A 26572-nucleotide genomic window follows, 5' to 3' on the forward strand; every position below is an offset into this window, starting at 1 on the left:
AGTAAGCTTTTTTCAGCCCTGCGTTTTTCATCCTGGCATCATTTTGGAGGCAGGAACATGTGCCCTGAGCTCTGTTTAGTGCATAGATTATTGAGAAGCCTAGATGCAGAGCCAAGGTCCACAGTACAAGGCCATGTCAATACTGGAGAACAGGCGGTAAGTGCTGGGTCATGGAGAAATTTGAACTTTAAAAGGTTGTAGGCAGAAGGGCCTATTGAAGGAATAACTTAGTTATAAGTTAGTTTTGCTTGGCATTCCTATATCGTCATGATCAACAAATAGGGACAAATCTTTTATTTCTTCACTCAGTGACTCTGTGTTGTCACTAATGCACATCTCAGTCTGAGATTGACTTCGGTGTTACATCTGGGGGGGGTAAAAAGCTGCAGATCCTCAAATTCTTCAACAAACAAAATGTCAGAATTCCACCTAACTGTGGAGAGAGCAAATGTGTTGTTCCTCAAATAAAATTAAACAATGACATCTGTTAAATATGGTGTTTAAAGTTGCAGATTGCCTGAATATCTCCAGGTTCACACGTTTACCCCTCTACTGTCCTGTTAACAACGGAGCGATAATGAGGACTGCAGCTGCTGGAGAAGTCAGTTGATTAAGTGTGGTGCTGGAAAAAGCACAGCAGATCAGGTGGCATCGGAGGAGCTAACAACTGATACATTAATTTGCTTAACACTTAGAATACAAACTGCTTTTCAGCAGTTTTTATATTTTTAATGGTAAATTGTTGTTAGTGTATATAGGTTGTGTCATTAAAAGTCAATACAGGATATTTTATCATTGATTTAAGAGGTAGTACAAATATTGCTGAGAACATGAGATACATGAAAGAAAGTGTAATTATTCATCTTAGAATGGAAATGATGAGGGAAGGTTTCGCAGACATTAAAACATTGACCCGTTTGGAGAAAGTAGCCAGGGAGAAGCTAGTCTGCACTGGCAGGAGAGTTAGTAATACAGAGGGCACAGAATAAAAGCAATTGGTAAAAAGAGTCTGAGGGAAGGGCCAAAAGAATTTTGTTTGGATTAGTGAAAGTTCTGATTAGTGTGCACTTTAGACAGTGGAACAGAATCAATAATAATTTCAAAAGGCAATTGGATAAAATATTTGATACGGCAAACATTGCAGGACTGAGAAAGAGCAAGGGACTAGCACTAATTGGATACTCTTTCAGATAACTGGCATGTTGTGCTAAGGGATCTCATTCAGTGTGTATAATTCCATAAACACTATTTCTATCATGACAAATCATTGCTGTGTATGAACACTATCAAGAAAATCTAAGCCGATTCTATGTTTCCATCTGTCAAGCTTCAATAACTTTCCCAGTTTGGAGAGGCTGTTATGGCATTAAATGTACTGGTTTGACAGCTGCTGAAAATTTGCATTGTCTGATATGGACAGTACTCAGTACTTCTGTAGCGTGCCTGTAGAGAGCTTCGTGCAAAACTGACAACGTGGCTTTGCTTCTCTAGCTTGTGGGTTGCTGACTCAGAGAAAGGGGGAAAAGAATTGCGAGAAGCTTACGTAGCTCTGAGTATGAGACTGGGTGTATAGTTGCAGATTCCAGGCTTGCACCTTGGGCAACCTTTCCCGCTTCCAAAACTGTTGTATTGTCATTCAGTTCATCTGAGCTGGGCACGGACACCCTGAAGAGCTTTGCCTTCCCAATCCAGATGCTGCATTAGTTTATTAATCTTCCCATTGTAGTTTACCATTTTTTAAAATCCATCTGTTTACCATCATAAGGCTGAGATTTTCTTCCTTGCCTGGAAATATTCCTGCAGACGGGGTTCTGCAGTTTCCTGCTCACTTGTACTCCAATCACCATACTTGTGTGTGGTATGGAAGGATCCCAGAAACCTGGTGGTAATGCACAATCATGGAATGACTGATCACGATGGGACTGAGGCCTAGAGTTCAAGCTAGCTCTACCTTTGTCCACTAAAATGAAACCAAATACTGCGGATGCTGAAGATATGAAACAAAAAGAGAAATTGCTGGAGAAACTCAGCAGCTCTGGCAGCATCTCTGGAGAGAAAGCAGTATTAACATTTTGCATCCAGTGATCCGTCATTAACTTTGTCCAGATGGCCTCAATCCTGTTTGGTTGAGATGGGACGAATTAGCCAGGCTCCCTGCTCTTCTTGCCCTGTGTGATTTTGAGATGGGGATGGAGTTTGTCATGTTGTTCGTTTTGAGTGTGATATAATTTCCTGTCCAAGTTTGGGAAAGAACTTGTGGCCATCAATATCTGTATGCTGATTATTGTCACGACATGTGGCAGTGGCCTTGATAAATTCATCACTCTTTCATTTTAGTCATTTACAGATTTAAAGCAGTTCCTGAATGGAGCCTGTTGGGCTTAACTCCTCTCTGGTCAAATCATCTAAAACAAGGGAGCATACAATTCGAACTAAATATATTTCAAGTTAAAACAGAAGCTAAGTTGGAATAAAACATTTTTGAGTGTGTGAAATATGAAATGCAGTCTCACAGAACCACCATCACAGAATAAATTGAAGTAATTATGAACATTGAAATTTGGAGCAATAATTGGCCATTCAACTGTTTGAGTCTGCTCTGTCATTCAATTAGATCATAGCTAATCCATTTGTGGTTTCAACTTCACATTCCCTTCCACCCACAATAACCTTTGCCTCCCTTGCTAGTCAGTGCCTTGTAAAAATATATTTAATGTGATTGATAATTACTTGGGGAAATAGCAATTATTTTGGCAAAAGGCTCAGAATTTTAAGAAGAAAAGAAAGTGTTCCCTCTTGAGAAAGGGTTGAGAACAAGAGGCCTGAGAGATAAGAGAATTAACAAAAGAAGCAAGATGATGTGAGAAAGAACTTTTTTTTTTCAGAGTACTTATTATGGTTTGGAATGCACTGTCTGGAAGTGTGGTGAAAGGAAGCTTAACTGAGAAATTCAGGGGGCATTCGGTAATTGAAATGGAAACAATCTTCAGGGTTATGGCAGGAGGATGGCACTGAGTCATAATACTGTTGCAGCCCCAATACACCGAATTATCTCCTTTTGCACTGTAATAACTCTGATTTTAATTCTGAAGGAGGCAAGACTTCGCATTCTTACCAACTGAGACATTGAGTTCCTTGAAATTAATATTCATTTTAATCCTGGTAATGGATCAACAATGTTTCACTGCATGCAAGTACTAGCATTTTTTAAAAATTAGATCTGCCTTGTCGTTACTTGTATAATGGAAGCTGCAAAAATCAAACCATTCTCTGCAACACTTGCAGCCATTTGTAGGTGAAGACCTTAGCTGCAGTTCGATTCCAATGAGATTTCTTCATATTGTTCCATCTGGACAATGCATTAAACAGATGCATTCAACCTGTGCATGACCCCAGTTCAATTTGCAATGAAGTCCCAGTTGGGTTGCCAGGATATGAAAGAGTTCCTTACCCATTCAGTTGATTCACACATTGTACAACACATATTAATTAATTTGTCATTACCTTATTTTCACACATAATTGGCAACCAAAGAAAAATATCATGCCCAATAATGTCCTTCAATAAAAAGTATAATTACTTCTGATTTCTTAATTATCATGTCTCCTATCCCTTATTACCTTTACCTTGCATGATTGTCTGACTGGTACTTGATTCTTCATTCTACTTTTCATCCCCTTTGTGCTGCCTAACGCTTTCACATCCATAGACCTGTACAGCATGGAAACAGACTCTGGTCCAGCTCGTCCATGCCAACCAGATATCCAAAATTAATGTCATCCCATTTGTCAGCACTTGGCCCATATCCCTCCAAACCCTTCCTATTAATGTACCCATCCAGATGACTTTTAAAGATTGTAACTGTACCAGCCTCCACTACTTCCTTTGGCAGCTCATTCAATACATGCACCACACCCTGAAAAGGTTAACCCAATTTATCTATCTTGCCACATTCAAGCTTCCTCCTGTTTATAGCTGCATCTGCTATTCTGTACAGACGTCTGCTTCTTTTAGAAGATCCACATCGAGGAACACACTTTGTTGTAGTTCATTTGATGTATCCAAACTTCTTCAATTATTGGGGTAGTTATTGAGCGATGGGTGTGACCAGGATGAGCAGAGAAACTCCATTCTCCAGTATACTTAGTGTTATGGGAACCTCGACACCCACTTTAACATGGACACAATGCTTCTGTTTAACATCTGACTTGTAAAGGTGGCACATCCAGCAAAGAAAGAACTTTGCATTTCTACCGATCCTAAAAGAAACTGGGCATTCTAAAGATTGTTACAACTAATTACTACTTTTAAAATGTAACTTCTGTTGTACGACAGGGAGATTGACACTAATTTGCTTGGAGCGCTGAAATTAATGAAATATTTTTTTCTTGATAACATTGCTTAAGATAGAATGTACGTAGTAATGGAACTCTTTTATTGCTTTCTGTCACTGTTACTGTCAGTCCTGCCGTCTCTCACTCGCACTCTGTGTGTGCCAACCCAGATTGTTATTTCCAAGGACTCAAACCATGACATTCTGATTTAGACAAGTGCTACAAATTGAGTCAAACTGACACTTTTTTTTATTTCGCTTAGCACGAAGGAGATGTTTCAGTTGTATCATGTGTTAATCTATTTTTCCTTTGCTATTAGATTTCTCACTCCAATTTTCTCCCTTTATGATGTCATTATTATGTCCTTTTACCTTCAGTTTTTGTTTTCCTCCTCCTAGTTCCCCCATTTGCTCATTCATCTTTTTGACCTTTGGTAATCTGCTAGTTCTGAATGCTACACCATGTCAGTTTGATCTGTCTTTCCATTCCCAGGTCTTTATTGAAAAGTGCATCTTGCTGAGGGCTGAATCACACCTCTCATTTCAAGACTTCACGTCATGGCATGTTATCTGTTAACTCCTGTATGGTACCTAGTCTCCTACTGAATCTTAACCTTGTCTCCAACAGATACATCAATTATAGACCTGCAAAGACCTACCCTAAGCTATTCTGTACACTCACTTCAGACAACTCCATGTTAATTTCTTTTTGCATAATTTGATTCAATTTGTACATCTCTATGACTGTATTAGATTCTACATTTTTCATTTATTTTGCAATCTTCCATGTATTCTCACAGGCCAAGTCAACTTCTCAAGTAATCCAGAAGCTCAGACTAATCCTTTGGAAATACAGGTTTAAATCCACTATAGTAGCAATTATCGAGTTTCAGTAATGGTGCCGTAACACTATTGATTGGTGTAAAATCCTTTGTGGGCTGCTAATCTCCTTCAGGGAGGAAACTTTATCATCCTTAATTGGTATGACTGGTACGTATGACTGCAGGCAATCGCAATGTGGTGGAGTCTACTCTGCCCTCGGAAATGGTATAGCAAGCCTTATTTCAAGGGCAGTGAATGATTGGCAAATATGCTCATCTTGATGGCAGCATCCATGACCTATGAAATAATGAAGTCAAAAAGATGGTGTAAGCTCAGAAGCTTCAAGATAAGGCATACAGTTATAATTTCATCTGTATTTGTATTTAGGACGTCATATGTTTGATGTGTAGTTTAATTGCAAAACCTTCAGGAATTTGGGATCCTACAATGTATAATTGATATCCTGTTATCCGTTGTGGTTTTCTATGAAGCTGAGTTTTGGAACTGAAGCATTACAGTGCCATTGCTGGTGGGATGGTATCATTGCAGTTGTAGATTATACTGGAAATGCAGACGTGTTGATTTACACTGGATAATGTTGACAATGGATAGGGTAAATAGGCAAGGTCTTAGCCCTGGGGTGGGGGAGTCCAGAACTAGAGGGCATAGGTTTAGGGTGAGAGGGGAAAGATTTAAAAGGGACCCCAGGGGCAACTTCTTCACACAGAGGGTGGTGTGTGTATGGAATGAGCTGCCAGAGGAAGTTGTGGAGGCTGGTACAATTGCAACATTTAAAAGGCATTTGGATTGGTATATGAATAGGAAGGGTTTAGAGGGATATGGGCCAAGTGCTGGCAAATGGGATCAGATTAGGTTAGGATATCTGGTCGGCATGGATGAGTTGGACCGAAGGGTCTGTTTCCATGCTGTACATCTCTGACTCTGAGACAGATGTGTAGCAACATGAAGTTTGATCTTGTAGACAGATTATTGCATTTTAAATCTTGAAAATAGTTCCTTTATGCAACAGTATTATCAAGAGTTGAAACTGACTTGAAAGCTACTATTACTATTTTCTTGTTTGATCCTCATTGTGGTTCTCAAATTATTTGTTATTTCATTGACGTTACTGACTTCATGTAAAGGCAAAGATCAGAACTTTCATTGGGTGATTATCTGTTGACCAAAACCACCACCCTGGATGTCTCTGTTTGAGCTTCTCTCCTTAACCTTTGCAGAGGTTGGTAGCTATAATGGATGTTCTAAGGATATTTGTTTGTTTGTATTCTTCCAGCAAGGAGATTTTTGTGATAATGTGCCATGATTTATATGAAATTTATTGCCCAAAGCCAAGCATGTGGGGGTGCCCATTATCCAAAGTGTCTCTTTCACCATATATCTAATCGGCTTGATTGGAAGAATCTTCTTGTTTAAGACCATAAGACATAGGAGCGGAAGTAAGGCCATTCGGCCCATCAAGTCCACTCTGCCATTCAATCATGGCTGATGGGCATTTCAACTCCACTTACCCGCATTCTCCCCATAGCCCTTAATTCCTTGTGACATCAAGAATTTATCGATCTCTGCCTTGAAGACGTTTAGCGTCCTGGCCTCCACTGCACTCTGCGGCAATGAATTCCACAGGCCCACCACTCTCTGGCTAAAGAAATGTCTCCGCATTTCTGTTCTGAATTTACCCCTTCTCATTCTAAGGCTGTGCCCACGGGTCCTAGTCTTCTCGCCTAATGGAAACAATTTCCTAGCGTCCATCCTCTCCAAGCTATGTATTATCTTATAAGTTTCTATTAGATCTCCCCTTAATCTTCTGAACTCCAATGAATACAATCCCAGGATCCTCAGCCGTTCCTCATATGTTAGACCTACCATTCCAGGGATCATCCGTGTGAATCTCCGCTGGACATGCTCCAATGCCAGTATGTCCTTCCTGAGGTGTGGGGACCAAAACTGGACACAGTACATAGTACTCCTGTCCTTCACTGCTGAAATCTTAGTGACAAATTTATTGAGATAAATGGAGACAACCTTTTGTGGTAATGTTGCTAAAGAAATTAGAACTTGTTGTTAAATTCCATCAACTCAAACTGCAGACAGTTTTATTATTTGGAGTGAAAACCTTGGTTCTTCTATAAGCTTCTTCAATATTAAACAATTATCTGTGTTTGTGGAGGTTAAAGACCTCACAACTTGATTTTGATTATACGTTAGACACTACTTCAGTTGAAAAGTCAAATAATTGTGCTGTTTTTGTTTCCTAATTTGGCAGAAAGAACATTGCATTCTTAGCTATGTGACCAGAGAAGGGGAAGAAGAATAATAGTTTGGTGCATTTGCCTTTTATAAAACTATCTGGCATTTGATGTAACACACTCAGATGCATGTGCTTAGTATCCAGTTTCAATGCTTAGAACTTCCAAAAGGCTGAGGGAAGTGAAATCCATATACATTTACAAATCCACTACATCCTTTCCCATCCTGACTGAGTTTCACTATTAAATTACTACGCAAGCTGTAAGCGAATTATCAGATGCTACTCATTTTGAACTGTATCAAATCAAGGATTTGGAGGCCAGTGGCTGGTTTGTTTTGCCTCCTTCTCCTTCAAGTGTTACCCACTTCACTCGTTTTCTCTGTTCCTGTTCTGTTTTGTTCTTCACACAGAAACTCCCAGTGAGGTCTCATTTTGCAAATGTTGGCAGTCCCATGTGACTCTTCTGTCCCCATACCTGAATTCCCCCCAAAAATTACTATTCCATAAATGTGAAGCTAAATGAACAGAAGGGAATTGCATTTCTATGGTTAGCTTCACTATTATGTCTTATAGTCAGTATACCTTTCAGTGACATGCCTATGATATCATCACTGTATCATAGCCTTTATGTTGAGGGGATGAAATTCTCAGACTCCATCTTACTTTTGATCCAGTTGTAGCATGTCACCTCACTGAAAACCACCTCTGTAACTCGATAGTTTAATTGTGTGCCTAAAAAATGTAAAGTTTGTACATGATCGTTTATTGGATTCTTCAATACCACAGTAAGCATTCCCAGTTTCTTGTGTTACAGGAGATACAGTGAACACTGCATCAGGTTTTAAAAAAAATACACCCTGTGAGAGCCAGACACTCACCAGACCTCAAAATGTATTTCTGTATTTTGCAGTCAAGGTTTTATTTGCAAAGTGTAGTTATCATTGTAAGGAAACAACAGTAACCAGTGTGCACAAACTGAATACAGCCACCAGGCAATGGCCAGGTCTGTTTACATGGAACATAGAACATTACAGAGCAGTACAGGATCTTCGGCCCTCAATGTTGTGCCGACCTGTGGAACCAATCTGAAGCTGATCTATTGTGTGTCTTAATTAAGTCATCTCTCAACCTCCTTCTCTCTAACGAAAACAGCCTGAAGTCCCTTAGCCTTTCCTCGTAAGACCTTCCCTCCATTTCAGGCAACATCCTAGTAAATCTCCTCCCTTTCCAAAAAGCTTCTACGTCCTTCCTATAATGCAGTGACCAGAACTGTACACAATACTCCGAGTGCAGCCGCATCAGAGATTTGTACAGCTGCAACATGACCTTGTGGCTCGGAAACTCAATCGCTGTATTAGTAAAAGCTAACACACCATATGCCGCCTTAACAACGCTACAAACTTGGGTGGCAACTTTCAGGGATCTATGGACATGGACACAGCGATCTCTCGGCTTGTTTACACTGCCAAGAATCTTGCCATTAGCCCAATACTCTGCATTCCTGTTGCTCCTTCCAAAGTGAATCACCTCACATTTTTCCATGTTAAACTCTATTTGTCACCTCTCGTCCTAGCTTTGCAGCTTATCTATGTGCCTCTGTAACCTGCAAAATCCTTCAGCACTATTCACAACTCCACTGACCTTAGTGTCATCCGCAAATTTACTAACCCATCCTTCTATGCCCTCATCCCAGTCATTTACTAAAATGACAAACAGCAGTGGACTCATCAACACCATCTGCTGTCGTCATTCAGCGAGCCAATTTCCAATCCAAACTGCTGAATTTTGTGCAAAAACCCACCGCGGGGAACCTTATCAAACACCCTACTTAAATCCATATACACCATATCAACCACTTTACTCTCCACCTGTTTGGTCACCTTCTCCAAGAACAGCACCAGGGACCTGGGTTCGATGCCAGCATCAGGTGACTGTCTGTGTGGAGTTTGCACATTCTCCCCGTGCCTGTGTGGGTTTCCTCCGGATGCTCCGGTTTCCTCACACAGTCCAAAGATGTGCAGATTAGGTGAACTGGTTGTGCTAAATTGCCTGTAGAGTTAGCTGCACTAGTTAGGGGGAATGGGTCTGGGTGGGTTACTCTTCAGAGGGTTGGTGTGGACTAGTTGGGCCGAAGGGCCTGTTTCCACACTTCATGGAATCTAATCTAATCTAATCTAAACTCAATAAGGTTTGTGAGGCACTACCTACCCTTCACACAACTGTATTTACTACACCTAATCAACTTATTCCTTTCTAGATGATTATAAATCCTGTCTCTTACAACCTTTTCCAACACTTTACTCACAACCGAAGTAAGACTCTCAGGTCTATTATTACTAGGGTTGTCTCTACACCCCTCTTGAACAATGGGGACAACTCTAGTCATTCTTTTATTCCTGATAGAAAGCTTTAGGATCTTCCTTGATCCTATCTGCTAATGGTTTCACATGTCCCCTCCTGGCTCTTCTTAATTCTCTTTTTTTTTTAGGTCTTTCCTGGCTAGCTTGTAACTCTCAAGTGCCCTAACTTAGTCATCACATCTCATCCCAATATAAGCCGCTGCCTCCTTTTTGACAAGAGATTCACCTTTTTTTAGTAAACCTTGGCTCCCTCACTTGACTATTTCCTCCCTGCCTGACAGGTACATACTTATCAAGGATACACGGTAGCTGTTCCTTGGGTAAGCTCCACATTTCAATTGTGCCCATACCATGCAGTTTCCTTCCCCATCCTATGCATCCAAAATCTTGCCTAATTGCATCATAATTGCTGGAAAAGCCCTACAGGTCTGGCAGAATTTGTGGAGAGAAATCAGAGCTAATGTTTCTGGTTGAGTGACCCTTCCTCAGTTCTGATTAACTCTGATTTCTCTCCATAGATGCTGCCAGATCTGCAGGGCTTTTCCAGCAATTTCTGGTTTTGTATCCAATATTACAATTGAGGTGAAAGACTTTAGTCAGTATTAATATATGTTTTAATAATAATATGTGTACATTTGATAATACCTTTCAGTTTTTACCATGAGCATAAAAACACAGCTATCCCTCCAGCATGGAGCTGCTGTGTATCTGCAATCGTGCACTGACTGCTAATACAGAATGGGCCCAAGTGTATACATCCATTTCATACTGAACCACCATACAGTACATTCCTGCACTGAGTCTCACTGGGGCAATTTCAGGCTGAATTCATTTTTTCTGCTTTGGAACTAGAACTCTGAAGCAAGTACAACTAGAATTTGGTGTACAATTTTAAATCTGACTTCAGTGTAAACAGAGCATTGCTCCTAAATGTAAGCATGTTTTGCCAGCCTGATCTTCAACCAAGAATGCAGAAAATACTTTTTGGCAATTACGTGCACATTTTGACCAGAATTCACTTCATGAGGCTTCCTCTCTCGCTTCCACGCTGTTCCTGTCCCTGTCAGAATCTGCAGCAACGTACGGTACGCTGGGAAACTGTTTACTATACTAAAAATAAATTAAAATGGTGTTTATATCCAGTAGAGCTAATAGCTATTTTGGAACTTGAACTACAAGTCTAGGAAAGGTATTAGACCTCAGTGAACCTGGGAAGTCACAGGGAAGCATTGGTTTAACATGCATTTGGAAAGCTTGCTACTGACAATTTCTTCATGATGCATGAGAAACGCATAGAGTCGTACTGCACGGAAACAGACCCTTCAGTCCAACTCATTTGAGCTGATCAGACACCCCAATCTGACCTAGTCCTATTTGCCAACATTTGTCCCATATCCCTCTTAAACCCTTCCTATTTATATACCCACCCAAATGTCTTTTAAATGTCATAATTGTACCAGCCTTCACCATTCTTCCGGCAGCTCGTTCCACACACACGCCACTGTCTGCGTGAAAAAGTTACCCCTCAAGTCCTTTGTAAATCTTTCCCCTCTCACCTTAAACATATGTCATCTGGTTTTAGACTCCTCATCGTGGGAAAAAGACCTTGGCTAATCACCCTATCCATGCCCCTCAAGATTTTATAAACTTCTCTAAGGCTACCCCTCAGCCTCCAACACTCCAAGGAAAGTATCCTCAGCCTCTCCATAGACCCAAACCCTCTAGTCCTGGCAACATCCTTGTGAACCCTCTCAAGTTTAACAACATCTTTCCTATAGAATGGTGACCAGAATTGTAGGCAGTACTCTAAACGTGACCTCACTAATGCCCTGTACAGCGGCAATGACATCCTCACTCCTGTACTGAATGCATTAACTGGTAAAGGCAAGCCTGTCAAATGTCGTCTTCACTACCCTGTCTACCTATGACTCCAATCTCATGGTATTGAGCACCTGCATCCCAAGGTCTTTGTTCGGCAACACTCCCTAGGACACTACCATTAAGTGTATAAGTCCTGCCTTGTTTGCCTTACCAAAGTGCAACACCTCACATTTATCTAAATTAAATTCCATCTGCCACTTCAGAGCCCAGTGACCCATCTGATCAAGATCCCTTTGTACTTTGAGTTAACTTTCACTAATTTTGGTGTCATCTACAAGCTCACTAACCATACCTCCTATATTCACATCCAAATCATTCATGTGATGAACAGCAATGGACCCAGCATTGATCCTTGATGCACGCCACCGGTCACAGGTCTCTAGTCTGAAAAACAAAACTCCGTCACCAGCCTCTGTCAGCTACCTTCAAGCCAATTTTGTATCCAGTTTGCCATCTCTTCCAGATCCCATGTGATCTAACCTTACTAATCAGTCCACCATGTGGAACTTGTTGAATGCTTTCCTAAAGTTTATGCAGACCATGTCCACCACTCTGCCTTCATCAATCTGCTTTGTCACCTCTTCAAAAATAACTAAACTATCAACTTTCGACGCACGTAGCTATGCTGACTATCCCTAACCAGTCCTTGCCTTTCCAAATGAAAGCAAGTCCTGTCCCTGAGAATCCCCACCAACAACTTACTCACCACATACATAAGGCTCACTGGTCTACTTCCCTGGCTTTTCCTATAGCCTTTCTTAAGGTATGACATTAGCCAACCTCAAGTCTTCGGCACCTCACCTTTGGCTGTTGATGAGTCAAATATCACAGCGAAGGGCACAGCAATCTCTTCTCTAGCCTCCCAAAGAGTTCTGAGAAACACCTGATCAGATCCCAGGGATTTATCTACCTTTGTGTTTTAAGACCTCCAGCACTACTACTCAAAGTCACATCCATATACAGTATGGAAACAGAACCTTTGGTCAGTGTGGACGAGTTGGACCATATATCCTCAAGACAATCACTATTTATTTCCCCAAGTCCCCTGGCTTCCAGGTCTTTCTCCACAATAAATACTGATGCAAAATGCTTACTTACTATCTTAGCCATCTCTTGTCATTTCACACGTAGATGGCCACGTTAATCTTTGAGGCCCTATTCTCTCCCTAGTTACTTTTTTTGCCTTTAATGTATTTATAGAATCTCTTTGGATTCTTCTTAACTCTTACTAAAGCTATATCATGTCCCATTTTTTGCCATCCTAATTTCCCTTTTAAGTATACTCCTACTGCCTTTATACTCTTCATTCAATCACAGTTGTCCATACCTGATATATGCCTCCTCCTTTTTCTTGACCAGAGCCTCAATTTCTGTAGTCATTCAGCATTCTGTGCATCTACCAGCCTTGCCCTTTTTGCTAACAGGAACATACTGCCTCGGAACCCTTGTTATCTCATTCTTAAAGGCCTTCCATTTCCCATCCATCCCTTCACTTGCAGATGGCCTTTCCCCAATCAATATTAGAAAGTTCCTGCCTAATACCCTCAAAATTAGCCATATTCCAACTTAAGCTTTAATTTGTAGATCAGTTCTATCCTTTTCCATATTTTTTTTTTAAAAATAGAGTTATGATCGCTTTCCCAAAGTGCTCCCCCACTGACACCTCAGTCATTTGCCCTGCCTTATTTCCCAACATAAGATCACGAACCTTCTCTAACTGGTACATCCACGTACTGATTAAGAAAGTTTTCTTGTACATTCTTAACAAATTCCTCTCATCTAAGCCCTCAACGCTATGGCAATCCCAGTCATTGATTGGAAAGTTAAAATCTCCTACCATTACACCCGACTTTTCTTACAGGCACCTCTCTGCAGAACCTCCCTCCACAGTACCCAATATGGCATACCTTTTTGAGATGGGAATAGCCACAGGATGCTCCTGCATTACCTGGTTACCTTTACTGCCATTTCTCATGTTTAACTATTTACCTGACTGTGTCTGTGATGTCTCCATCTTCCTGAAACTGCTCTTGGAAACTCCTCATCGCCTCTAACTGCCGCTCCAACTGATCCATGGGTCAGATGGGATTCTCAATCGTCAGACTGTTCCAAAGTGATTTACAGCCAATTAAGTACTTTTACGTAGCTGGCAATGATTAATGATGGTTGATAAATAACCAACAAATGAGACTTATTAGCATGACCACAAAAGAGCATGTGTTAATGGATATAAGAGGTTGCAGTTTAATTCTCACGTTTTCAGTTCTTTGGTCACTGTTTGAGGTGATTTGCTATTACATGGGCAATTTCTGCACTGCACAATCATATGGTTAGCATTTGTCCTTTAGCTGATATTGATTGATTTTTGAAATGTTGCCTCAGTCATTGGGAAGCTCCCTATTCATCGTGGAATTGTTCTCTGGGATCGTATTTCCACCTGAGAGGCCAGGTAGGGCTTTAGTTCATCATCTTATGTTTTTAAAAGTTCCTGTTGGAGGTCCCATTTTGTCAAAGTTATCCACCTTGCATTGCTCAGAGCCAATGAAGAGAGAATATGGTTTATATCCTGTGAACATTGTTTAAATGTTTTCACTTTACTATGGTATTTCTTGCAAATTGTCCTGATGAATGCAAAGCAAAAAGTGTTGACAAATGCCTTTTCTCAGGAATACTGCAGTTCTGAGGGACCAAATAACTTGTTTTTTTTTCCCTGTCACCCCAGCCAGGAATGGTATTCTGACAGTTCTGTTATAATATTATAATATTAAATTGCTGTCCAAAACCTGAAAGCCAATGAAATTCTAATGGCACTAGAGAGAGTAAATGCAGGAAAGGTGTTCCAGTGTTTGGGGGGGGGGGGTCCAGAACCAGGGGTCACAGGCAAAAATATGGGGTAGGCTATTTAGGGCTGAGGTGAGAAGTGAGCATGTGGAAGTCTCTGTCAAAGAAAACAGTTGAGGCCCAAACATGGAATGTTTTCAAGCAGTTAGATAAGGTTCTTAGGACTGAGGGGATCAGAGGGTATGGGGAAAAGGAAGAAAAGGGCACTGAGTTGGATAATCAGCCATGATCGTATTGAATAGTGGATCAGGCTTGAAGGTCCAAAAGGCCTATTTCATCTACAGAAGACCAGTATGATAAAGAAATAACTCTGCAAAACAATTAGCAAGCTCCAAACTTTTAAAACCGTTGGGACACTAATCTTGCTAATTCCGATGCAGTGAGACAGCCTACTTATCAGGGGACCTGTTTTATCAAAATCGAAACTGTTGCAATTAAAATCCTTCTCTTTTCCCCCCTCCTCCAGGCCTTTAATGTTTGAAATATCTTTGCATCACCGAGATTTTCCAGATCTTTGTTGTGATCAGATTGAATTATAACACATCAGTGAATGTTCCTGCAAAGCACCAGACCACAATACGAAGCCAAAATGGAACTTTAGCTCATTGAGCAGTTCAGTGTGGTGCATTTTCTAAGTTTTGTTGTTCACAGGTCTGAAGTCCATTGCCTTGAATTATAGCTTTTACTCGACATTGTTATTTGTTGTCTGTGCAAAGAAAGATTTTGAAGATTCATATCTAGCTTTGAATTTGATAAACGTCATCAAAAATTTGGACAATAACTTATGGTAGAACAACTTACTGCTATCATTTATCTAACTGACCAAACTATGCATTAAATAAGCACTGTGTGTATCTCTGGCGATACACAGTTTGATTGTGCAGGTCGGTGAGTTAAAGATATGTTTCATCTAATAGGAATAAGTACAATAGGTATAAAATAGGTTGCAGTTGTAATTTGCATAAACCAGATCTCTATAATTGTAATTCACAAGATGTTCATTTGGGTTCAGTGACACTGATTACTCCCATTGGTGATCCCTGTATCTAATGTTCAGAAATGCAGTAAATGGTTAACATGGTAGTGTGGTCCAGGTTATGATCTGAACAATGTCTCCTTTGTATGTGCCTTCACACACACTTTTCCGATCACCAGCTAACAATATCTGAAATCTGGCCAGATATGAAGTATTCAGGCGTTATATTGTGCAGACAACAAATGGGCATATAGGGTATCTTATTTATTCCAATCAACTTCAGTCTCCTCTTATGGCACATATTTCTTACTTTTGTTGTTCATACTGAAGTGTTTAGTTGTCTAACAATCATTCATTTCACTTGAATGATTTTCTTTTTCACCTAGCAGCTGTGTAAAGTGAGGCTAACTTGCTCATTTTCCTCATTAAATGCGTGTCAGCTTGAACAGTGCTCACCACCCTCTCAACAGACCTCCCAACATAGAATTCTGGAGATGTACAGCATGGAAACAGACCCTTCGGTCCAATTCGTCCATGCTGACCAGATGTCCTAAATTAATCTAGTCCCATTTGCCAGCATTTAGGTTGTTGGTCTTTGTTCTCTTACTGCCCAATAGGAAGTTAGATCATACCTGATCTCTTTTTCATGGACTAGGATCAACCCACTAATCAAGTCTGCTTGGCAGAAATCCTGAATTGCGGTGATGAGGACTTGTTATAATTTCCCGCATTGTTTCTTTTGAAATTTTACAAGAACAAGGCAGACAGGGAGTTGAGAAACATTTAAATAATATAAATCTAAACAGTCTTACAGATGTGAGAAATGAAATGGAAAATATGACCACCAATTATTGATGCTTGCAGTGCACCTTTACTGTAGTAAAACTTTACGGGGCATTATGAAAGTAAATATGAAAATGAGCCTCATGAGACATTAGAAATGATAATCAAATACTTGTTCAAAGAGACAGGTTTTAAGGACTGTCCTAAAGGAAGAAAGTGGAGTGGAAAGGTGTAAAGAGTGAATCTCCGAGATAAAGGTTTAGATCATGGAAGGCACAGTCAATGGTGGTGCAATTTAAATTGAAAATAATGAAAAGTACAGAATTAAATAAGTTCCGATATTTTGGAGGGTGGTGGGGCTGGGGAAAATTACAGAAGTAGGGAGGGGTGAGGATAAAGGCAAGAAGTTAACATTTCAATTTATAATGGACTTTTTGTTAAATTAAGTTGGGCACAGATCAGCCGTGAGTTGAATAGGTTCACAGGGCTAAGTTCGGCTCCTTTGTTTTCATTTACCAGTTTATGCGTTCTTGGGAATTGCAGATTACAGGTACACGGCACTTGTGCCTATATTGAGAGCCTTAATTTGAATGGCGCTACACTTGAACAATCTTGGCTTCCAGTTCTTGCTTGACATAATGACCACTATTATGATGATGTCAATTACAGATGCCCTTCAATGGAGTTGGAACTAGCTGTCAGTCACAGTCTGTATATGCGTGTACGAAGCAGAAGCATTGAAACATGCCTTCTATAGTCTTATTCATAATGCTGCTGACTGGTCTGTTAACTGAAGGCTCTGTAACACTAAACTTAGTTGGCTGCCTTTGATTTACAGCAAGTGGAGTGTAATGAGATGCACGTGGATGCCTCGTATGGATTTTCCAAGCAGCTGTCAAATTACTTGCATTCTGGTTTATACTTTAAATAGGATGCCCTGTTCTGTACGGTATGTTTTCTGTTGCACAGATGCAGGGTGACATTCCACAGCATTCAATTTTACCCAGCCTCTCTAGGAACTGGGTTGCAAAGACAGAAAGAGATGCAAACCACATTCCCTGTATGGTTGGAAACTCCGTGTGCTCCTAGTTACTTAATTATTATTGGGTCCTGGTTGGTCCTGGATGTTTCAGTAATTGAATAGTTGACTGTTAGTTGGCAACTTGGGATAATATATCCACTCCAAGTGCTATGAGCCATTCCCAGAGTTATAGTTAAAACATTTGATTTGATGTAAGAACAATTTGTTTTATTTCATATAAAAAAGAAAATTGAACATCTTATCAATGTGTATCTGGCATCAGCAGTGTATAAACTTTTAGTCTCTTAGATTTATACAAAGAAGCTACTTGGATCATTCATTCAGTCTGAATAGCTTTTCCTGTTAATTTGTCTTCATTCTAAAGTGACATTAATAGACCTGGTCAGCTTTAGATTGCAGTCAAGTTGTGTTCTGACTTTAAACAGGGTTGTAGATGCTCAAGAGCTCTCTTTAGGACAGGTCAGGTCTGACATCCTACTCTTTGCCGTGACGGCTTAGTAGCTTCCAAAATAATATCTTTGGATTTAAGCACTGGTTTTCCCCACCTTCAGCATTTCCAAATATCGACTGGAAATACTATAGTTTGAGTACTTTAGATGGGTCAGTTTTTGTCCAATGTGTGCAGGAGGGTTTCCTGACACAATATGTAGACAGACCAACAAGGGGCAAGACTACATTGGATTTGGTACTTGGTAAGGAACCCAGCCAAGTGTTAGATTTGGAGATTTCATAGTGATCACAATTTGGTTATGTTTAGCGATGGGTTGGGTATATGCCGCAGTGCTAGAGTTATAGTTGGGGGAAAGGCAATTATGATGCGATGAGACAAGATTTAGGATGCATAGGATGGAGAAGGAAACTGCAGGGGATGGGCACAATTGAAATGTGGAGCTTATTCAAAGAATGGCTACTGCATGTCCTTGGTAAGTATGGACCTGTCAGGCAGGGAGGAAGTGGTCGAGTAGGGGTGCCCTAGTTTACTAAAGAATATGGAGGCATAGGACTGAGGGTGATTTAGTAGTTTGGATCAGAAATTGGCTACCTGAAAGAGGGTGGTGGTTGATGGGAAATGTTAATCCTGGAGTTCAGTTACTACTGGTATACTGCAAGGATCTGTTTTGGGTCCACTGCTGTTTGCCATTTTAACAAATGACCTGGACGAGGCTGTAGAAGGATGGGATTAGTAAATTTGCAGATGACACTAAGGTCAGTGGAGTTTTTGGATAATGCCGAAGGATGTTGCAGGTTACAGAAGGACATAGAGAAGCTGCAGTGCTGGTATAAGAGGTGGCAAATGGAGTTTCATGTGGAAAAGTGTGACGTGATTCATTTTGGAAGGAGCAACAGGAATGAAGAGTACTGGGCTAATGGTAAAATTCTTGGTATTGTAAACAAGCAGAGAGATCTCGGTGTCCATAGATCCCTGAAAGTTGCCATTCAGGTTGATAGGTTTGTTAAGAAGGCATACAATGTGTTAGCTTTTCTACGAAGTGGTATTGAGTTTCAGAGCCACGAGGTCATGTTGCAGCATTACAAAACTCTGGTATGGCTGCACTTGGAGTATTGCACACAGTTCTGGTCACTGCATTATAGGAAGGATGTGGAAGCTTTGGAAAGGGTTCAGAGGAGGTTCACTAGGATGTTGCCTGGTAAGGAGAGAAGGTCGTATGAGGAAAGGCTGAAGGACTTGAGGCTGTTTTCGTTAGAAGATTGAGAGGTGACTTAATTGAGACATATAAGATCATCAGTGGGTTAGGTAGGGTGGACAGTGAGAGCCTCTTTCCTCGGATGGTGATGGGTAGCACAAGAGAATATGGGTTTCAATTGAGGGGTGATGGATATAGGACAGATGTCAGAGTAGTAGGGGCATAAAACACCCTGCCTGCAACTTGCCAACTTTAAGGGCATTTAAATGGTCATTGGATAAACTATGCATGCAATTTGAATAGTGTAGGACAGATGGGCTTCAGATTGGTTCCACAGGTCAGCGCAACATTAAGGGCTGAAGGGCCTGTATTGCGCTGTAATGTTCTTTGTTCTCTGTTCTCTGTTCTTTTTCGATGAGAATTCTATTGTGTGAGTGACCACTCACAGTAAATTTTATCGGCATGAATAGCTTCTTCAGAATCCCTCAAATTTATGTTTAGGCAAAAATTAAATGTGGGCTTGAACCTGTGCTGTTCGTGCTATTTCTCGTTCTTGGCTTGTTGGTGAATCACTTGGTGCAAGAAGCTAAATCCCAGCCTCCTGCACCAATCATTGTTTTTGAGTCCAGATTCTAAATTGTGTCCTAGCAGAGGGCTGCCATTGATCTTGAAGGCTGAGGACGAGACAGTGCAGCGAAAGGGAGCTGATGGCATGAGGGTGAGATTCAAGGTGTCTCTGTAGAACAAGCTGCAAGCTCAGCTTTCAAATCAAAGCAAAATACTGCACGTTTTAGAAATCTGAAACAAACACACAGTGCTGGAGAAATTCAGGAACTCTCATGGCACCTGTGGAGAGAGAAATAGGGTTAACATTTCAAGTCTGGTATGACTTTTCAGAACTCTTCTGAGTTTCAGTATTAAAGACTGTTTTATTGGACTTTAAACTTTTAATCTCTCTCCATAGATGCTGCCAGTCCTGCTGATCTTCTTCAGCATTCTCTGTATTTGTTGTAAATTCTGCTTTCTTGTCCAACCAACACTTTGATATGTCAGAGAGTTAGAATATTGCAGTTGATCTAATTGATACAAACTGAAGAAGTTGCTAAAAACTCTGGAAGCTACTTTAGCTATTCGACCTTCAGCCAGGATGCTTCAAATCTACTGACACATTCAACACAATATGTAACAGCTCCTTTGGGCTTTTATGTTGTCAATGATTATTTAAATGCTTCCCTTATGGATCAACAATAATAGATTAATCCCAATTACCTTTAAGCCCTTTAATGGTGAAGGCAGTGACCGTGAAACCTGTGGGTTCCGATACCCTGCTTGATTATTAATTCAAACTAGTTTGCCACTGTTTGGCGTGTCTCGTTTGCCACATTAAGCTCCAGAAGGTGGATGGAATATTTGAGGGAAAAGCTTCCATTTTCACATTGCATTTCTCACAATCACCAGACAGCACAAAGCTGTACAACAAATGAATCACTTTTGCAGTGTAGTCACTGCAGGAAAGGTAAAGTTGCCATAGCCCTACCAGACCGTAGGGCTGCTCTCTCTCTTATTAGAGAGAGATGACTGATGGTGGTTTAACCTGAGGATCACCACGTCTCAGGCAAGAGGAGAGGTTGAGAAAGAGAGTTCTTCACAGTAACCTCGGCCAGTGCAGGGGTTGAATCGGCACTGTTGACAACTTTAGCATCACAAATCGCTGTCCAATTGAGCTAACGTCCACTGCTATTTGTGGAGAAGCTCCTATCAATAAATGGGGAAGGATGGGAGAATGTTCAGGCGAGTCATAAATGCTGCAAGGATTGAGCTGAGCTGAATGATCTGTTTCAAAACTGTATTTTCTGTATAGTGTAGCAGAATGGTTGGTTTATATTGATCTTGTAAGGAGTTACTATAATCTGAGCATGTTTGCATAACCTCTCCCACGTTCTTTCACTTATGCACTTGTTCCTTTTTCTCTTGCAGCACTGGAGTGTGTTTAAAGAGGTGACAGAAGTTTTCATTCTTGTCCCTGCTTTGCTTGGTCTGAAGGGCAACTTGGAAATGACCCTTGCCTCCAGACTCTCCACTGCGGTGAGTAACTAAACATTAAAAGCATCTTGTTCAAGTCTATCATCAGTGAGCTGTCAGGCTTCAACCTTTTCCTGGGGGTTGGTCAGTGGTTTTTTTTTCTAATTACTTTGTTTCAATCTTTATTCCCCTTTGGTAGTTTAACTAGTTCACATTTGTGAAATTTGTCAGCTTTCTCATATATCACCTGGTGGGTTTAGGGTGTTTGGTGGTCCAAACCCAATCAAAGTGTCAGCTTGTTTGTAATTCAAACTTGGAATTTAACGATGTCCTGATTTCTGTCAACGCCTCTCATGCTGATGAAAGTGAAGGTCAAACTTGATCATCTTCTCTTCATGAAGAGAATACTGAAAGTAGGCCAGCCCTATACTTGTGTTTATAATCTGGATTCAGTTCTGGTGAAGTTAGACTCTGAATTATTCCTAAGGAAAATACCAGTTTGGTTGCCCCAGTGTCATCAGTCCAAAGCCAAGTGTTCCCTTTTCAAATGGGCACAAGTGATGGGGAGCATCACAATAAAACAAAATAGCCTTCTAAATGTATACGATACAATAACTGGTAGCTGTCCCATTCTGTGGTGTTCACTGGAAGGCCATGAACCCACCAGCAGAGGCTCTGTCGTCACAAGCAAGGCTGCGTCAGAAAGGCAGGCAGCTATGAGACATGAGCAGCCGGGAACTATAGCTGACCATCTTGGCCTGTTCCAAAGGCTGACACACAAGGAGCACTCTGACTTCACTGCTATCAGTGCCTACTTCACGCGTAGCTAGATGTTTCAAAAGGAATCCGGTTTTCTCATTCAGATAAATTCAGAGCCACTTTTTTTTTAAAAAAACACAGTTTAAGCTCTTCACGATTACATTAGGTGCTTTAAGTTGCCTATCAGATCTTTCAGAATGCTAAGACTGTGAAATTGGTTCTTCTGTGCATTTTGCAATGTCGTCTTGCTTCTGAGCATGTCTTTAATCTTTTGAAGAAACTTGACTTTTTCGCATCAACCAGCTGAATGATACATTTTAGTTTTATGTGCACTGGTAATTTACCAATAATTCCCAACTGGGATGGGATAAATGTATGCCTACAAGTGGGATTTAAATCTGTGTATATTTTCTGTTTCAGTTAACCAATTAGTTGACGATTTCTTAACAGTTTCTTTCTTTCTTGTACTTCATGCTGATGATGCTGACTTGTGCTTGCATTCCATTGGGTAAAAACAGCACTGCAATAACCAAATACCCTCCTTCATGAAGAGACATCTCATCAGCAGATATGAAGATATGCATTCACGCACACAGTTATTCCAGAGTGAATAGACAACAGCCAGGACTGCCAACTCTGGCTGACTAAACCTCCATCACCACCACTCCCAGGAATCACGCTAGTGATACCACACCTAAGTGCAGTGCCCTAGAGCTGCCTGAACTAAAATTCACTAATTCAGGACACTTTGTAGGGGTGAAGTCTGAGATCTTTATGCCACAAGCACCAATGTATTTATGTGCTCGGCAATCACTCCAGTTCCTTTTAGCCTGTAGTATATTTTTGTATTTTTTAACATTTTTAAATTATTTTTTATTATGCATAAAAGTAACACTGGCTGCTGGTTGCATTTATTGTACTGCTTGGACAGACTTTGCACGATCAAGCAGAGTTTTGTGTTTAACAGTCTGGACACCTTCCAGTGGGCATTGTGTTTCATTTGTTTTACTTTCCAACGAGCAGGCCTGATCATCGCCAGCAGGAACTCCTTCCAAAACCAATTCCTGCCAGTGCCTAAATAGAAGTGAATATAGCATTGTTGCAAAAAAGACCCAAGTGTTCAGATATCTAGCAAAGATTGATGTTTTGTCTCAAACACAACCTGAAAAAAATGTTGAATTGACCCAAGATCTTATCAGCATTGATGGTCTTGGCTCAGTCCCTGTCTTTGATTCATGTCAAAACAACCTGAACCTGCACATCAAGGCCATTGAATGGTCATCTTCAGTACAAATGCGCAATTGTGTTGATTTGGAGGGGTTTGTCATTCGTTCTTTCCAAGAAAGTGAAGACGACTTCCATTTAAGCATTAGACATCACGAATCATTTACACCCAGCAAAGTACGTTTCAAATTACTCACTCTCCTGTAACATTACTAATTTACAATCCAGTCACTCAATCAATATTAACTCAACAAAAACTTTGTAAGTAGTGCCAATTAAATACTTTTTACTTTTTAAATTGTCCACCGGGTGTGAGCACTAGCAAGGCATGCATTGATTGTGAATCACTAATTGCCCTTGAGAAAGTGGTTCTGGATTAGTGGTGCTGGAAGAGCACAACAGTTCAGGCAGCATCCAAGGAGCTTCGAAATCGACGTTTTGGGCAAAAGCCCTTTTACCTCTTGAGAAAGTGGTGCTGAGCCAACTTCCCTATGTCCATGTAGTGTAGGTTCTTTTAGGGAGGGATTTCCAAGTATTTAACTCAGCAACACTGAAGGAGTAGTAATGGTGTGTCACCTGAGAGGGAATTGCAAGTTGGCTGCCCTTTTTATTCCTGCTGATGGAGGTCTTTGGTTTGGAAGGTGCTGTTAAAGGAGCTGTGGCAAGTTGTAGCAATGCATCCTGTCAGTTGGTGCACACTCCTGTGTCTGTGTGTCTGTGTGTTGGGGAACATATTGAATGCCGAAGGTGGATGAGATGCTAATAATGTGGACCACTTTGTCCTGGTTAATCTTCAGCATCTTGATTGTCCTTGCATCCGCCATCATTCCATCACACGCTGAACTGTACCTTAAAGGTGGCCGACAGGTTTTGGGGAGTCAGGAAGTGAGCTATTTGCTCCAGAATCCCAAGCTTTTGACCTGCACTGCCTATCATCAAATTATATGGTTTGTCTAGTTCAGTTTATAGTCGATGGTAACACTCAGGGCATTGGTACTTGATGTAAATGTGCATTTATATAATGCCCTTCACGATCTCACCGTGCTCTAAAGTGTTTTAGAATCATTGCATTATGTTTGAAATGAGGTTATTACATTCCTAATGTTTCCTCCACACCTTTTAAAACTTTTGTCTCCGGACCTTTGAAATTAGCAAATAGATCACCAGTATTGGCATCCCAAATTTGTGAACTTAGTTTGCCATTAACCATGTTGTGCAAGGCCGTGTTTATTGTCACTTCTATTGGTGATGCTGGGTGATAGGGCGATTTATATTTCCCGAGGGTGTAGTGAATAATGTCAAGCTTTGTTGGGGTTGTGTACTGGAAATCAGTCCCCACTCTTCCTGGAGTTGTCCCAAAAGTTAAATCTTTAATAGTAGTGTGCAGAATTCCCCAATTAACCTATCCTGTTAGACCGAGGTTGACAGAAAGCATGGATCAGATTTCTGTACTTCACCAGATTGACTATTTATTCCAAATAAAATAAATCTAGCTACAGTAAATAATTATGAACTGTTTATATATAATTCTTATTCTCCTTCTAAAATCACCCTGCACATGCATAGAGACAGACAAAAAATACGGGCAGAGGCATGGACTGAGGTTAAAAACTGGAAAGGCAGTTCATTGGTCCTTGTTCACACGGTTCACTGAGATGATTCATTTGGCTTGCCAGAAGTTGCTATTCCTGATCTCTCTCTTTTCCAGGTACTTTTCCTGCTTGCAGGAGGCACAGAGTGAATGGTTCAAAGTCTTTGACTTTTATTGGTTAAAAGTAACAGTTTTACAACAAGTGGTGAGGGAAAATTCACTGATTTTCTTCAGGCTTGTTAGGTTTTTTTTTACTGCATAGAGAAAGGCAGCACTCCCTTACCAGAGCTCCAAATCTTCTGTCTAACTCATTCGCACCCCTTAAACTGTTTTGGTAGCTGGAAGCTAGTCAGGTAGTTCTTGGTCAGCTGTAGGCCTTTGACATCATCAATCTATCATCACTTCGTAGACCAATCAGCTACTTGTTGCTAGCAGAATCTCCCCTGGCAATAACCTTTCCCTACTGCTTGAATAAGTTGCAGTGTAAACATCGCTTACAATGACAGTCAATCAATTGCTTTTAAAAAGAGCAGCAGTCCCTTCCACAATCCTTGTTTTTTTTTAAAGCTGCCTTTTTCTGTTACAGTCCATATTCAAAAATACAGAAAAATAGTCTTTACAAGTATTCCTCCCAATTATTAACTGACTTATCGATTTGAATTGTAAGCAAGGAGTTTCCAGATACATAATCTGTATTTTCAGGACCCCTCACCCAGAAAATTTATGAAATGTCAACTGAATGACAATCTTTTGAAGTAGAATGTGGTAACTGGAAGGGAAACATTGCCTAAAAGAATTCACACTCTGCATTTTCTTTACAAATGTGCTGGTTTGATATGAAATAGTAGGGAATCTCCTTTGAAGTTTCTAAAACCTCTTTGAAGAAATGGGAAGTTGTGCATACTAGTCTCATTAACATTTAAAACTTCCTTTAAATTGGTTTTTGGCTGTTGGCCCCAACAATGATGTTCTCTAGTAGCCAGCAGTTGTTGAAAATAAATGAAACTGGATTTGCAAGATCATTGTTTGGGAAAAGTTAAAAATCATACAACACCAGGTTATAGTTCAACAGGTTTATTTGGAAGAACCAGCTTTCAGAGCACTGCTCCTTCATCGGGTAACCTAGTGTTGTGTGACTTTTAACTTTGTCCATCCCAATCCAATGCCAGCACCTCCACATCATTGTTTGGGATGACCTGCATTCTATTGGTCAAAATGCCAATGCCACGTCTACATCTGCATAGGTAAAGGACCCCCCCGTGCTAGCAGTTCCTAGGAAAGCTGGTTGCATTTTATAGTCAGCCTTATACCAAAACAGAGTGCAGTGTAAGAGCTACTTGTTTCACATTGTCGCTCCAGCCCTTTTGGCCTTTACCTCTCCATTTGCATCTTGAAACCTTGGCTGATGTTCTGTGGCTTTTCACGTTGGCTTCTTGATGAGTCAGAAGATTATTGGGCAGAGAGCAGCAAATGACCTTTGAAATGTCTGTTTGACCTTCTCTTGAGGCATCGTTAGCAGATTTGGTACTTTTCCACAAAGCCACATCAGTGTGTTTTCCATAAATTAGGATTGTTTGCTTGTGTGGAGGGTAAACATTGAAGTGGACTGATTGATTGAACCCTGTGACTTCTTACCATATTGTAGCTTCTGTGTATTGCTATGATTGCATAAATAATCTCTAGTTTATTAAGCCGGAAAGACCCATGTAGCATAGCAATTACACCTGGGGCACTGCCCTTTACATGCCACTCCAGGGCAGTACAGTGGCTCAGTGGTTAGCACTGCTGCTTCACCGCTCCAGGCACCCAGGTTCAATCCCACCCTCTGGCGACTATGTGGAGTTTGCACGTTCTGTCTGTGTCTGCATCGGTTTACGTCAGGTGCTCAGCTTTCCTCCCACAGTCCAAAGATGTGTACATTAGGTGGATTGGCCATAAGAAATGCAGGGATAAGGTAGGATGGTGAGTCTGGGTGGGATGCTCTTTAGAGGGTTGGTGAGGACTTGATGGGCCAAATGGGCTG

General features: G+C 40.7%; 1 protein-coding gene across 4 annotated transcripts in view; it reads left to right on the forward strand.

Annotated features, from left to right (window-relative positions):
- LOC140467420 (solute carrier family 41 member 1-like) overlaps nucleotides 1–26572 on the forward strand; it is a 66883-nt gene that overhangs the window by 14954 nt on the left and 25357 nt on the right. For all 4 annotated transcript variants that reach the window (XM_072563765.1, XM_072563763.1, XM_072563764.1 and 1 more), the window contains exon 3: nucleotides 20931–21038. In XM_072563765.1, the coding sequence (XP_072419866.1) occupies nucleotides 20931–21038 (108 nt within the window). The remainder of the gene's footprint in view (nucleotides 1–20930; nucleotides 21039–26572) is intronic.

The sequence above is a fragment of the Chiloscyllium punctatum genome, chromosome 45 (assembly GCF_047496795.1).
Source record: "Chiloscyllium punctatum isolate Juve2018m chromosome 45, sChiPun1.3, whole genome shotgun sequence".
NCBI classification, from domain to species: Eukaryota; Metazoa; Chordata; class Chondrichthyes; order Orectolobiformes; family Hemiscylliidae; genus Chiloscyllium; species Chiloscyllium punctatum.